The sequence below is a fragment of the Arxiozyma heterogenica genome, assembly GCF_036370985.1.
Source record: "Arxiozyma heterogenica strain weizmannii chromosome Unknown scaffold_17, whole genome shotgun sequence".
Classification (NCBI taxonomy): Eukaryota; Fungi; Ascomycota; class Saccharomycetes; order Saccharomycetales; family Saccharomycetaceae; genus Arxiozyma; species Arxiozyma heterogenica.
The window spans coordinates 71,245-86,841 of record NW_027042670.1 but is presented as its reverse complement, the minus strand read 5'-3'; the positions used below and the strand labels follow the sequence as shown (position 1 = coordinate 86,841).

Sequence of the window (15,597 nt, the reverse complement as noted above, 5' to 3'; positions counted from 1 at the left end):
ACAGCCTACCTTTGTCTTACTTGACACATTTTTATTGTCACCCATCCATAGATTTATATATTCATTATCTTATCACATTTCTAGAAAGAGATGATGCTTTTCCTTTTTTTTTTCACGAGAGATCTTTACAAAAATTCGAACCAAAAATAGACAAAAAAAAAATTCCTCGGGCAAATGACGGAATTATAAATGCGACGATGTTAGATAACGTTAGTGCGATAATTATATATGTAAAAAGATTTTTATCTAAATTAGACGAGACTAAAGAATAGTAAAGGGATGGCAGTGAATGGTTAATCACTCGTTATTGTAAAAGATACGATTCCTTGCAGATCTCATTTAAGATTTTCGTATCTTGAATATCGGTACTGGTTAAGGGACTTATTGTTTCCCACTGCCTTTTAAATTCATTTGGATCTAAGATTGTTTGGACTATGGAGGATCCTGTTGAAGCAGATGGGCCTGTCGAAGATATTGGAGTTCGATTAATCTTCCAGTTACTCTCCTTTGATCTTTTATGTCTATCTCTATCTATCTCCATTCTATTTAAAATCGTTGGAATCTCTACAGTTTGTCCACTTTTAATAGTAATAACTTGCTTGGTACTGTATCCATCCAATACACTTTGCTTGAAACTAGAGCGTTTTTGTAAGAAGACAAATAATTGATTTTTTAAATTGTTATTTATAATCTTGGTAATGTTGGGGCTAGTTAGAAGTTTATTGATCATATCTTCACATAATGGTAGATTTGTCAATGATATTATATCACTTTCAGGTAATATTAAATCTAAAACATCCATTATTGATGGGATCATGAATTGGGTTAAAATGGTACGACTTAACTCATTATCAATATCATAATACAACAAATAGATTAATTTGAAATAGTATATAGTTATTGGTAGTCTGTCCAAAACATTAAATTTCTTCATGGTGTCAATTAAGCATTGATGAAAATCTTCATAATGGTCTTTATAATTTTGCAAGTAGAATTCAATTGGATTTATATTTTTATTGTCTGTAGTTGTATGTGATAAATTGAATGTTTGTGATTGTAATGATAACGAAGAAGAAGATGGTGTAGTTGATGTTGAAATTGTCAGTGCTTCATTATTTACAGATGAACTGATATTATTGTTGCTATTGTCGTTAATGTTCTTATTATCTGGTATGGATCTATTGATATTATTATTAGCATTTGTTTTTGTAGGTAGTGTAGTGTTACTTGCTGTTGGTAGCTGTGGTGTTTGTGGAGGAGGTTCATTGATATTGGTTGTTATATCATTAATATCTATCAAATTTAAAGTCTTTTGAAGGTTTTTCAAAATGCTAATAAATCTTAATCTTGCTTCTAATGAATCCATTAAAGTAAAAAGAAATGTATAAGTGTGTTAATATTGACGTACACAGTATATTTCAGTCGTGGTGCCAAGGTTTGATAATGTGATATCCAAGGGATTATCTGAGATAAAATACATGTATTCATATATATGTATGTATATGTTGTGTTAGAGAGATGGTTTTGAGATACTATGATATGTAAATGTTTTATTTTCAGTTTTTCTGTTATTTCTTGAAGTGTTTGAGTCTTTCATTTATAGTGAATCTTTTTTCTAGGGTTTTATTTTTTTTCTTTTTTTCTTTTGTCATATTTTTTTAAAAAGTGATTAGGGTTTATAGAGATTTTTGCTAAAATCTAAGAAAAAAAAAGTGTGTTAGGAAAGAAACCATAATTCTTGTTTTGTTCATTCCATAAAATAAAAAAAACATCGAGGGGAAAAAAAGAGGGAACCCTAATATTATTTCTTACTTTTATTGTTTCTAATATTCAAAATTCTGTGAAGAGGTATGCAGCCACTTTATAATGAGGAAGCTGTTAATAGAATATTTAAAAGTAAAAAAATGTATACCAATTTTGGTTTGTGAATATTCTAATAAGGATCAAATGGTTTACATACGACACACTATCTAATAAGTTCGAATAAACAGTCTTGTTTCTGTTGTTTTACTTTCAATATGATTGTTAATAATAAAATATAAACGTGATATTTGTGCAAAACAATATCAAATGAGTAATGAAATCCAATAATATAACAAAAAAAAAGTAGAAGATGGTGATTATGAGTGTACTTTATATAAATTATTAGAAACATTTTAGTTGTTTATTCAATGTATACACAAGGGTATGCATATATACATATATATATATTGGTTACATAAATTCTCTGGTCTTTTAAAATATATATAACTTTTATATGAGTGCACAAATAGAAGTTTATGAACTGACAGTTAGTTTGCAGTAAAATAAAGTTTTTTTCAACAATGTCTACACATTTTGTTATGATTACCTTTTATATTATTCAAGATGATTCCTTATATATTTATATTTCAGTTATTTGGCTTACGGAGGGTTCAAAGGAAAAATTTTGGAAAGCGAAAACTTTTAAACAAAAGATGAAAATTTCAGGTACTATGAAAAGGATACCTTAGATAAATAAACAAAAGAATAACGTTTGTATTAACAATAAAAAAATAAACTCTGTAACCTAAATGATAAACTAATAAGATTTAGGACCAACAGAGTATAGACTTTATAACTTGGTATATCAAAGAACATATATATAGCATTATCTTGTCATAGAAATTTATGCAATCATATTATTGATAATAATATGTATCTATCTATCTACATATATACACATGTATTTATATATATATATATATATGGAATCTGTCTTGATTCTTCTTGCTTTCATACATATTTTCTATTCTATTGTCTTCTATTCTTAAAAAAAAAAAAACAAAGAAATAAGAGAAAAGAACATGATAACATATATAAGAGGCAACGATGGTTAACACTTTTTCAGTGAATTATATGTTTTTTTATACAGAATTTTTTTGAGCTGAAACAGAAGCAGACGTGTGACTTGAATTATTATCACCATTATTGTTATTAAGTTTATTTGTGAAAGATATGGTACTGACTTCAGAATGATTCAAAGGAGATGCTATCGAATCATTAGAGTTTATATATTGTAGTGTTGAATTACCATTGTCATGATGACCATGTGCATCTGTTGGATTCATGGAATCTGTATAGCTTATTATTTCATTTAATGGTGGTAACATTAAATTATCAATTATTGCAGGATTTGACATAGTACTGCTGATATGATTATTATTATTATTATGGCTGCTTTGATTATTGGCATTACTGGATGTTAAACTTAATGGGCTTTGAGTCAGCTCTCTCAAAGCGTCTGCTGCAACCATATCTCTAGTGGATAGATTATTTGCATTTGAATCAAGTTTTTCATGTAGATTATTATTGATACCACTATCGTCAGTTTTATTATTATGATTATCATTATTTGTCGGAAGTTCATTAGATTGCAAACTTATTGAATTAACATTTAACTGATTTTGAGACAGAGTTAGTATATTATTATTATTGTTATCTGCATGGTCAATTGTATTGATAATATTATTCTGTTGCTGCTGCTGTTGTTGTCTTTTTTTCCTACCACTACCTGGTTTCCGACCTTGAGCTAACGTTTTAGCTTTACCTGGTTTCCTGCCACTACCTGGTTTCCTACCTTGAGCTAATGTCTTTGCCATTACTAGAACTGTGATTTATATAGATAAATATACAATTGAGTATATGAAGTCTGTGAAAATAACGTAGATAATATTTCTTAGCAATACCTTATTAATATAATCAACCTTTTATTTAGATGTCTTGCTAGCGAAAAAAGACAAGATGTGAAAATATAATAAAACAAAACAAAAAAAAACACTACCAAAATATTATTAGTACAACTTTATATCCAACTAGAATGGGTTTTAGTTCACTTGCAAATTATTGCAAATATAGTTAGTTTGTCTGTATTTCTCATGAACTTACTTTTATTTTAGGCTTCTGGAATAGAAGAACCAAACAAAAAAAAAAAATAATAAAAAAAAAAAATAAAAAAAAAATTTAAAAAGTTTTGTATTGTTTTACGATAACAATACACATCTTGTTAGCCCACTGCACACCCATACATCCAACAATGATCATATCACTGCTTGTAAAATGTAATAGTATCAGAATGGATGGTGCTGGAATACAATATACATTATCTCACATGTTATGATCTACATGGATTAAAAAGTCTTATAATGATACCTCCTTTCTATGATTGGATGGCTTTCTTCTATTCTCTCTCTTATGGTAACTGTTACAAAATATCTCTTGGTGTTCTCGAATGTGTTTTTCCCGTGTTCGACTCTTTTCCTGCTCTTTTTTTCTTTTCTAGTCCCTTTTTCTCTTTAATCATCACAAATTATTTTTTGCAAAGAAAAAAAAGAAAGAGTGAGAAACTGAAGATAAAAAAAAAAAAAAATAAAATATAGAGAAGAACGGAGAAAGAGAGAAAAGAACCGTAACATATATCACATCTGTCACTACCACTTACAGTTATCTTCTTGGATACCCTATTTATAATATATATATATATATATGTGCACAAGACTGCGACATAGATATACCCTCTCTCCGAACCATTTCCCATTTTTCTTTCGTTTTTTTTTTCTTCCCTCTCTCTCTCTCTCACCCACCCTCTCTACTTTTTTTACTATAATGGGTTCACCTTCAATTAATGAAATCCAAAAGCCTGATCCAAATGCAAATTCACCTATTGATTCAAATATAAACAATTTATTAGTTAAATCTATTGCATTACATTTGAAATTATTATTAAGAGATTCTAATGTAAAGTTCTCAAAGATTGCCTTTCTCCAATTGATTGATTTGATTAAATTTCAATTAAATGACTTAATTAAAAATTTAAATAGGATTATGCTATTACAAAGGAGATTGCTTGTATCGAATGATGATTTAAATATTTGGCTTAATGGCTATAATATCCATCCTTATGACCTTTACAAAAATATCCAATTAAATAACTTCTTAAAAGATGAAAGACTAAACTCTGGTTATGGTAATATCAACAGTAATACAACCAACATTGTGGATTTTATCTTACACCCTCCCTCACATTCTACTGTCCCTGAATCTACCTCTACTAATATCGATAACCTCTTAAGAGATCAAATATTAATAAATAAACATTTAAATTTAAACAATTTGATTCCAAATGATACAGATACAACATCCACCTCTACCTCAAATAAAGATGCGAATAACACATTTACCAACCCAATCTTTAATTGTAATATTAATTTACCTGAATTACCACCTGACCATACCTATAAATTCACTCCACAATTCACCAACTTTGTAACAGATGAAAGAATTATTAAAAAAAATCTCTTTAATGAAAGTAAAATTGGCGAACTGACTTTATTACATTATTTAACCTCAATTAAAAATTACCAAAATGATTTAGATTATTACTCTTTAAATGAAGATACCACTCCTACCATTGTTAATGACTCAAATGACAATAGCAAAGAAAAAGAAGAAGAAGAAGAAGAAGAAAAACAACAACAACAGCACGAACAAATAGACGATGAAATGTTAGCATTATTTGGATCCGTACAGTCTAATACTAAATCATATATTAACCATGATTTTAATTTTTATTACAATAGAAAATCTTTTGATATTGCTAAATATTCACAGATTAGGATCAACTTAGAAAAGAAAAGAGTGGAAAATTTCGAACTAAATAGCATTATGAACACAAAGAATCCAATTTTTAATCTAATCCATGAATTAAAACAACACGATATATCAAGTAATACAAGTAAGGATGATCAATTAAGTGAAAACGATTCATTGAATGAATTTAGAATTAAGACAAGTTTCGATAATAAAAAAATAAATGGAATTTTAGAAGATGATTTAAACAAATTCATAATGAGTCAAAGATCATTAAGAGCTAAGAAAAAAATCGTTATGAAAAAAGCAATTAAAGAAAGAGATAAAAGAATAAGCCAAATCAGAGAACATATCATTGAAAGAGAGAGAAAAGAAAATGAATTAAAAACTTTAGCTTTATTGAAAAACCAGCAATTAGCCAATTCAAAAGTATTAGAAAAAGTTAAAAGTGTTACACCAGATCTAAAAATACCCAATGTACATTTGAAATCATCTATTATACCCACTGAAATATTAGTGGGCGGTTCTGCAACAAATGCAAATGGTGATGAAGACGACGATGAATTAGGTTTATTTGGCGGGTTAGAAAGTAGTGATGATAATGATGAGAGTATTCCTAATACCCATGGCACAAACACAACCAACACTATAATTAATGAAAAGACTCTCAATACCTCTAATACACAAAACGATCAAATTACTAATAATTCCCTCCCGGATCCTACTTCTGACTCTACTCCTACAATTAATCATGATAAGGAAATAAACAAAAACCATACAACAACAGCATCATCTGGAAGCATATCTATTGAACATACGTTAACTGAACCACCAGAACTAATAAAAAGCCCTACTGAAACCGATTTAAATAATAAAGAAACATCTAAAGTCAATGAATGAATAAATATATGAATATATCTAGTTCCTCGACTACATAGTTCAAATTGAAAATTACTACAAAATAATGCAAAGTTAAGCATAAAGGAGACAATACAGACATACAGTGTGCAAGTAACAAGGATCTAAATATATAGATTAAGCATTTTTTGAATAATTATCATAGACCTAATTCCATAACAACAAAATGATTTTTTTTTTTTTTTTTTTTTGGCTTTGTAAGCATAATGAAAAAAGAAAAAAAAAGTACATGCATTTATATAATCACAATTTTTGTAATAATATTAATAAAAGGTTATTTCAAAAACCATTCGATGGTGGCTTGACTATGTGGAAAATTATAAAAGCTATGTAAATAGTCTAGAGGATATAGAAGTAATATAGAAGAATAACCAATACCTAAGCCCGCTTTTTCCTACTTCTCTCCCAGTAACATAGGAAATCTGAAGACAACCTAATAAACTTTGTCAGGCTATCATAAAACCAGATGCTCAATCTCATGGTAATTTGTTAATTCAAACAAAACCACACTAGTTATAATTATTCAATAAACTTATGTATTTAATATACTAAGGTTTCCGGAAAAGGAGAAAAGTATTTTGTAAAGCGCAAAAGGTGTGCTTTCTGAAACAATTTCCTTTTTGGGAAACACTTTCCTGTGTCAAAACCAAAATATCAGCCGACTTCATTCTTTTGGTCTTTTCAACTTTTTCTTTTCGGCCTTCAAAAATATTTGAAAAAGATTGAAAAAAAAAAAGTCTGAAAAGATTAAAAAATTTAAATAAGATGATTTCAATTGCAAAATAAAACTAGAATAATAATATAATACAAAAAAAAATAATAAGTCAGGTATAACATAACAATTATTTTGGAAAAATCAGTATTTTTATCCATTTTTACTTCAAGTTTAGACTACAAGTGTTCTGTTTATTTAATTACAATATAACTGTCTTATTCGATTGATTTGACTTATCTAACTAGTTTATCTGTATTTACCAGGTAAAGTAAAATAACATAGAAGAAAGAAGGTGACAAGGACAACGATCACCGAAATGGCGTTTTTGAATTGGAGGAAAGGCAAAACAGACCATCATTTACCAACTTATAATGATACTAAGAAATCAGATGACAATTCTAACCAATTGGGAACTTCAAAAAAATTAAAACCAAGAAAGAAACTTTTAGTTCCCTTCAATATTAATAAACTAAATAGTAAAAAAACTCTATTGTCATTAATTGGATTAATTGGAGTCAGCTTTATCTTGTTCAAGTATATTATCGTACCATTGTGTTTATATTTGAATACCCCTTATGACATACATCAGTATATTGCCAATTTGCAAAAGAAAGAAGACAATACAAAAACAAATTATAAAACAACAATTTTAACTGAAAAGGAATACTATGATTATGATTTCGAAACTATAGATCATAATATAATCAGTAAATTTGATCAAGGTATACCAAATTATTTATTATCCCAATTTGGTTCCGATAGAATTGATAATCTAGAAAATAAAAAAGTTTATGATTTTGAATTAAGCCAATTATACGACTCAACAATTGAGTTATATGATCTATCCAAATTTAATGGGAATCCAAACGGAGAAGAGCAAAGAGATCATATCTTACTATGCGTACCTTTAAGAGATGCTGAAGAAGTCTTACCTTTAATGTTTAGAAATTTAATGAACATAACATATCCACACGAATTAATTGATTTGGCATTCTTAGTTAGTGATTGTTCTGAAGGCGATAACACTTTGCAAGCTTTAAAGACATATGTGCAACATTTGCAGAATGGAACTCTAAGTGATGTGTTAAAAGATATTGATATTGTCCAAAATTACATTAATTCAAACACAAACAAGAAACTTTATTTAAAATATATGACACAAGAATATTTGGAAAAAGTTAAAAAAGCATTTTTACCACCATATCATGATAATTATGACAAACCATTCAGATCAGTTCAAATCTATGAAAAAAATTTTGGTCAAGTTATTGGTCAAGGTTTTAGTGATAGACATGCAGTTAAAGTTCAAGGTATCAGAAGAAAATTGATGGGTCGTGCTAGAAATTGGTTAATGGCAAATGCTTTAAAACCATATCATGCGTGGGTTTATTGGAGAGATGCAGACGTAGAATTTTGTCCTGGTTCAATCATACAAGATTTGATGAATAAAAATTATGATATCATGGTTCCAAATGTCTGGCGACCATTACCTGGCTTTCTAGATGGTCAACAACCCTATGATCTGAATTCTTGGATGGAATCAGACGAAGCATTAAAATTAGCGAAAACTTTGGATGAAGATGATGTCATTGTTGAAGGTTATGCAGAATATCCAACATGGAGAGTACATTTAGCATATATTCGTGAGGCTACCGGTGATCCAAACCAGGTTGTTGATCTAGATGGCGTGGGTGGTGTTTCAATTCTTGCCAGAGCAAAATTATTCAGAAATGGCATTCATTTCCCTGCATTCACATTTGAAAATCACGCTGAAACAGAAGCTTTTGGTAAAATGGCAAAGAAAATGGGGTATAAAGTTGGTGGCTTACCACATTACACAATATGGCATATCTATGAACCAAGTGATGACGATCTTAGAGAAATTGCAAATAGAGAAAGACCTAATAAAAAAAATTAAAATACAAACCCATTGACCTCTATGTATTTATAAATATTTTCAAACAGACCTCAAAATAGATAAATATCTATGATTTATTAGAGATAAGGAATGCTTCAAAAAAAGATTCGTTCCTTAAAAACTAACAAATGGTAAATTATAGAGATTGTAAAATATTATCCTGTAAAGACTATATAAACCAGCATATTTTCATATGAAAAAAAATGAAGAAAAGTAATATCGTTAAGATTAACATTAAACAATGTTATAACTACTGAAATTTAACCATACATACCTAATAATCTATCACGGAATATATAAAAAAAGAAAACAAGTTGAATACCCACAGGTTTAAGAAATATTTATAATTTTCGTGGCTTTAAGTCGATTTTTTCTTTGAGCCCACATCCTTTCACATAGATAAATGGTTGAAATCACACAACCTAAACCAGAGAGGCCTACTGATAAATATTCAGCTGCACGATAACCTTTTAACAACCTAGATCCATCTTTATTGATCTGGCTCTCTACCGTTGTACCCATACCAAGACACAAAGACATTGAATAATTAACCATAGTGTTTGCTAATGAACCAGCCATACCTTGATATTGCATGGGTAAATTATCACTCAAAATAATGGTGGCGGCAGGAAATGACATATCGAGTCCAAAGCTCAAAATAATCATAGTTCCAAGATTCATACGGAAATAGCTTTGATCCACTGGAGTCACACTTAGCATAATACATCCTATCACAAATGCAATCATTGAGATGAACAAAATAATAGCAGCGGTAACTTTTTTAATAAAGAAACCAACCACAATAGAGGCAATACAACCCCAAATAGCAAACATGAAATAAGTTGTTCCTGCATACAAAGCAGAATAATGCCTAAGATTAAGTAAAAAGGAAAAATAATAATAACTGAATATACCATATGATCCCCATCCAGTAAATAAGGCTATCAAAACCATAATCATGTGCCTATTTTTAGTCACTTCTCTAGGCAATAAAGGAGATGGTATATATTTTACTTCATAAACGAAGAAAAATATCAGTACAATCACCGATATAATTAATAACACAATAATATAACTACAATTCCATCCAACAATAGGCCCCTGATTCCAAACAAAATTAAATAATATTAAACCAACTATGGCTAAACCTGAACCAACCCAATCCATCGAAAAGCCATGAATATTAGTTGGAATATTTTTAGGAGTACTATAAATTGCCGAAATCAAATTTATAGCTGATGCAATTGCCATGGCATAAAAGGACCATGGCCATTGATTTTTATCCATTGTACCTATTAACCCTGAAAATATAGCACCTAAAAAGGCACCTATAGGGGCACACCCTGCAATCAGGGCAATAACAATATTTTTTCTATGGGTCTCTGGTATATAAATATTTCCAACACAACCCATAACATTTGGTAAAATAAATGCAACACCTAAACCTTGGAAAGCTCTACTTACAATAAAAAAAGTATCACTTCTAGTGTACTTTGATACACCACTTAAAATAGACCACAAGACAAAGAATAAATTACCACTAACCATCGACCATTTTAATCCATATATATCACCTATCCTACCACTGATTAAAATAAAAGAACCTGCAACTAATGGAAAGGAAGCCATTAACCATGGTTGGTTGCTCCTATCACTATCAAAGGATTTTGAAATAATATTCATTATAGCTAGGGTTTGTGGAGTACATGCTTGACTCAAAAGTTGACTCATCATACAAGAACCAACAAATACACATTCTTTAAAAGTACTATCGAAGTAATCAGATCTCTGCCATTTCGAATTTCCCCCATTCACATTGTTCTTCTGGTGATCATTAGCATCCTGGATAACAAAATTGGGATTTGACCATGTAGTCACACATGTTTCCTTTTGGTTATTCTCTTTGAATGTTATATCAGAGCTAGTAAAAGACATTTCTTCACTCTTAACATCTTCTTTCAAAGATACACACTTCCTATTAAGTGAGAAATCCATTTTACCTTTATTGATTTGTTAGACATTTTAAATATTGAAGTTGTAAATGTTCTTTATATGCATGAATACTGAAGGATATTATTTTAATTTTATTTTTACACATATATATCACATTTAAATATTTTCTTTATATGTTAGAATTATAATACTTTAATCATATATATAAAGAGAACAATAAAGATTCAAAAGAAAAAACGTGCTTGCTGAGTAATCAGAAAATTTCCTAAAAAGGTAATATTTTTAGATCTATATCGAGAACAGTTGTCATGGAAACTAAGAAATGTTTGTATCATTATGCATACAGAAAAAAGCGTATTTCAAGACATGCCATGTACTGTTTATCAATTAATCTGTCCTTATAATCTATATCATTCTATATACATCTAATGATATATATATATTTATAAATAAATATCATCACATGAACATTCATTCAAATATTTAAGATTCAAATACCGCATTTATTCACCACCGTTATATAAATCTGACTGTTCACTTGAAGCACCTAGAACATTTGCTGCATAAATAAAGGTGGAATGTTGTAGTTGTGCTAAGTATTGAGCCATAACATCAGAACCAGGAATTGTCCTTCCATGTTTAGTAGTATTGTCATTCTTTCTATTTTTATTAGTATCCTTATATTTTTGACCATCACCATTGTTTTCTGTTTGTTCCCGAGATGATATAGACGATAACGATGAAATATTATTACTGGAAAATCTATTGCTTATGCCTAGACCAATCCTATCTCCATAATCTGTATTCGATTCTAACTTATTACTATTACCATTTAAATGATGATTTCCATCCACTACTATTCCCATATCAGATGAAATATCCGAATTATCTAAGTTATCTTCATCACCTATTGCATTACTTTTTGTATCTTGACATTCTCCATTGAGTGATGTTTCCTCTGTTTTAATAGTTTCATCAATATGATTACTTGTATCGATAGTAATACCCAAAGAATCCAAGGGTATAAATTTCTGTAAATCAATATTTTTACCATTATCATTTTGATTCGTTCCACTTTTAAGTATACCAGAGTAAACGTCATTTGTCCCTGGGAAAGTTTTTCTGATACTTTCCTGATTTTTTCTTTTCTCTTCTAGGTAATTCAATTTTTTACCTTTATTATTTTTCTTCATCTTCTTATTAAGTTTAGAATTTTTCAATGCTAGATTTTTATTCATATTACCACATCTATCTTTACCATAATTAATAATCAGTCCATCGTAGCGATGATTAAAATTTTTAGAGAATTGTTCAAAGTTATTTGTAGCATCTTCCACCAACTTAATAGCAGATGTAATATTCATGAAATTAACCCAACAACAATGACTATCACCTAGATAATTAATTTGTTCAATGCTACCGTAAGAAGAAAAATCTTCTCTTAACTGCTTTTCTGAAGGTAGACTATATTTTCCATGATACATTTCATACTCTGGATCATTAATATATTTATCTTTAAAAGCCACTTCAGGTAAACTAACATAAACATTTCTACTAGCTCCTACAGTAACAGCCAATGCTATAGATTTAGATAATGGCCCGGAATAATTACCCCATCCAATTTTCAACGTGTTACCATGCAGTATTATAGGATCAATAAATGTATTTGCATAAAATTGAACTGCAGCAGATGGCTCAATAAATGTTATAAAACAAATATGTTTAGATTCAATAAATTTAATACTTTCTAAAATACCACCACGAACCACATTACAAATATCTTCAGGTTTAGACCGTGGATTGATATTACCAATATATATTGTCCTATTTGTAACATCACTCCCCATCGCTGATGCTACTTTAGCTGACGTATTTAGTTGATCTTCTAATGAATCCGTTATAGGTTGTGGAAGATTATTAGAATACTTAAATGGAGGTTGTTTCATGTAGAAAGTTGGAGTAGATATACCCATAGGCGTCTGTGGGACTAAGATACCATGATTTGGAGTAAAACCATTTGTATTCATAGGACTAAAAACAGTTCTATTGTTTTGGAAATTTCTGTCAAGAGGCATTGGAGTTGGCAGGTTGGAATTAGATCCTTGTAAATATGACTTTGGTGAATATACTCTTGTAATATTTGGTGCATGTTCTTTGAAAGATTCAATCAGAGGTTCAGAATACGAGTTAGCAGTTATTGTTAAACAGTTAGTATCTAATTCAATTCTCTCCAATAATGCTGTAATATCAGAAACTGAAGGATCTAAACTTAAAGAAGTTTGTGATGATAACAAACTTACTGACCCTGTATTTAACTTATCTAAATTTTTGAAACTAGTAACACTATTAATCCTACTAATATTTTCTGGATTACTTAAATCTGTACCACTGAGATTCCTATTTGTAATTAGGGGACTAGTAATATTAATAAAATAACATTTCCCAATATTTATCTTATCACTCTTGTATTTTATATAGTTGAATATTTCAATAGCCATATACACATTTAAAAATGTCAGTATAACATAATTCTTACTAAAAATTTTATTAGCTTTGGGAGTATTGAATAATTGTATAGATTCAAGGATATACCTTTTATTTATACTATTATCCTTAGCTAATTTTAAATCTTTTAGTAAGGAAATAACCTTTTTACTATCATAGTCATTCTTTAATTCTATGAGAATCGATCTAGTGGCATTATCTATCACAAAGTCAAATTTAAACATAGATATATCAATATGTTTTTTATCATTAGTTGATGAATCTTCATCAGATAACGTGTCTTGCAAATATTTTAATAAAATAAAATTTAAGTTCATATCTTCTGATTTTAAACCCAATTTAAATTCTTTTAACCTCTGAAGTACATTATTATAGAAATTGAGACATATCTGAGTCGACATGAAATTTAATAAAATATTCTGCTTAGACTCCTGTTGAATAGAATAAACACTTTCAATATCAGAAGAATTAACATATTTTGTTATAAATTCATGAATATCGACCGACCTATCTAGATTTTCTAATAATAACGACCTTGTTCTATAGGCATCGTCACCTTTAGGTAATACTTTATAGGAAATATGAAATGGTTGGTCAAATAAAGATTCCATTTTATCGACATCTCCGTTTGAAAATTGAACTTTTTCGTTTGAACTATTATTATTAGCATTACTATGTTTCTTTTTGTCCAAATATCCTTGAGATGCCTTATTATTATTAGTACTATCACTATTATGATTATTGATATTATTTGAATTAAACTTAGAGTAGATAGGGTATCCATTAGATGACTTATTTCTACTAAAGGTAGGTTGAGAAAACCGTTGTGGAGTCTGTGTATGTGGTGATGAAACAAAGGGTGAACCCATTAACAGATGAGAAGGCAACAAAGTGGCACCATATACTGCATCAAACGGAGTCATCATCCCATTGATAGCAGGAGAAGCCACTTGTAAGGGCTGAGATTGTGATGATGGAACTGAATTATATGAAACAGGAAACATATTAGTTTCAAATTGAGGTTGAATAGGCATATTTATATATGGATAAACATTTTCAGGTATATTATAGTCATTAGTATTATTAATAGGACCAGGATTTTTTGATGAAGGAGCACGCCCGTTTAAATATGAAATCATTTGAGAATAATGAAATGGAACTGAATTATATGCTAAGCTATAATTCTGGTTATCATGATCCACCCCAAAATTGAGGTTATTATTACCACTACTACTATTACTATTATTTTTCTTTGTTAATTGATGCATATTCAAATAATGATAAGAAATGGAACACGTAGGTAACAAAAAAACGAATGGTATAGGATGTAATAATAATTATTAGCTTATAATAAAAATAAATATAATTTTAATTGCCAAACTTTTGAAGCATATATAAACAGAAGAAAAAGCAAAGAGAAAAAAAAATCGACACTCGACCACTAACGACTAACAAACAATAAAAATATTCAATAAAATTACTTAATAGAAACCAATATAATTGATAAATTTAACAGTACTAAGTTAAAACAAATGATGTAAAACAACAAATATATGTGTATACGGTATGGAAAGAAATACAGAGAAGTAATGTTTCTTTATATATCCTTTTATTCTTATTTTCTTAATCTTCTTGAACTCACAACCATAAATCAACAACAATCAATCACTTATGATTTGACAAGTAGTTATATATATATATATATATTCAATTCCTGGTAGGCCTAACGAAGGATAAGTGGACAAAATAAAGGGTTTGATCGAGTTAACTCAACAGGACAGAGCAATTGACTGAAATGTAAATCCAAAGAAAAAGTAAATCGAGCGAAAAGGAAAAAAAAAGGTTTAATTAGTGTTCAAAGGATAGTGGTGCCACAATTAGCAGAAGACTTAACCAAACAAACAAAAAGAAGAAGAAGAAAACACTCTAATCAACCTTTATTAACTTTTAAAAGAATCTATTTAAATTAGTTTTATTAACG

The 15,597-nt window shown here is 29.1% G+C and overlaps 6 protein-coding genes across 6 annotated transcripts; 2 read left to right on the top strand and 4 right to left on the bottom strand.

Annotated features, from left to right (window-relative positions):
• Positions 1–304: 304 nt before the first annotated feature.
• CTK3 (Ctk3p) lies at positions 305–1,366 on the bottom strand (the record flags this gene model as incomplete). The annotated part of the gene is made up of 1 exon (XM_064858028.1): positions 305–1,366. The coding sequence occupies one exon, from the start codon at positions 1,364–1,366 to the stop codon at positions 305–307; it is 1,062 nt and encodes a 353-aa protein (XP_064714735.1).
• Positions 1,367–2,885: 1,519 nt separating this feature from the next.
• DAT1 (Dat1p) lies at positions 2,886–3,620 on the bottom strand (the record flags this gene model as incomplete). The annotated part of the gene is made up of 1 exon (XM_064858027.1): positions 2,886–3,620. The coding sequence occupies one exon, from the start codon at positions 3,618–3,620 to the stop codon at positions 2,886–2,888; it is 735 nt and encodes a 244-aa protein (XP_064714734.1).
• An 883-nt stretch (positions 3,621–4,503) lies between these two features.
• On the top strand, positions 4,504–6,507 carry TAF8 (Taf8p; the record flags this gene model as incomplete). Its single annotated transcript, XM_064858026.1, has 1 exon — positions 4,504–6,507. One exon carries the CDS (start codon positions 4,504–4,506, stop codon positions 6,505–6,507), a length of 2,004 nt encoding a protein of 667 aa, XP_064714733.1.
• Positions 6,508–7,556: 1,049 nt separating this feature from the next.
• On the top strand, positions 7,557–9,158 carry VAN1 (Van1p; the record flags this gene model as incomplete). The annotated part of the gene is made up of 1 exon (XM_064858025.1): positions 7,557–9,158. One exon carries the CDS (start codon positions 7,557–7,559, stop codon positions 9,156–9,158), a length of 1,602 nt encoding a protein of 533 aa, XP_064714732.1.
• Positions 9,159–9,488: 330 nt separating this feature from the next.
• On the bottom strand, positions 9,489–11,153 carry ATR1 (borate transporter; the record flags this gene model as incomplete). The annotated part of the gene is made up of 1 exon (XM_064858024.1): positions 9,489–11,153. One exon carries the CDS (start codon positions 11,151–11,153, stop codon positions 9,489–9,491), a length of 1,665 nt encoding a protein of 554 aa, XP_064714731.1.
• Positions 11,154–11,614: 461 nt separating this feature from the next.
• On the bottom strand, positions 11,615–14,884 carry NAB6 (Nab6p; the record flags this gene model as incomplete). The annotated part of the gene is made up of 1 exon (XM_064858023.1): positions 11,615–14,884. One exon carries the CDS (start codon positions 14,882–14,884, stop codon positions 11,615–11,617), a length of 3,270 nt encoding a protein of 1,089 aa, XP_064714730.1.
• Between the last annotated feature and the right edge of the window lie 713 nt (positions 14,885–15,597).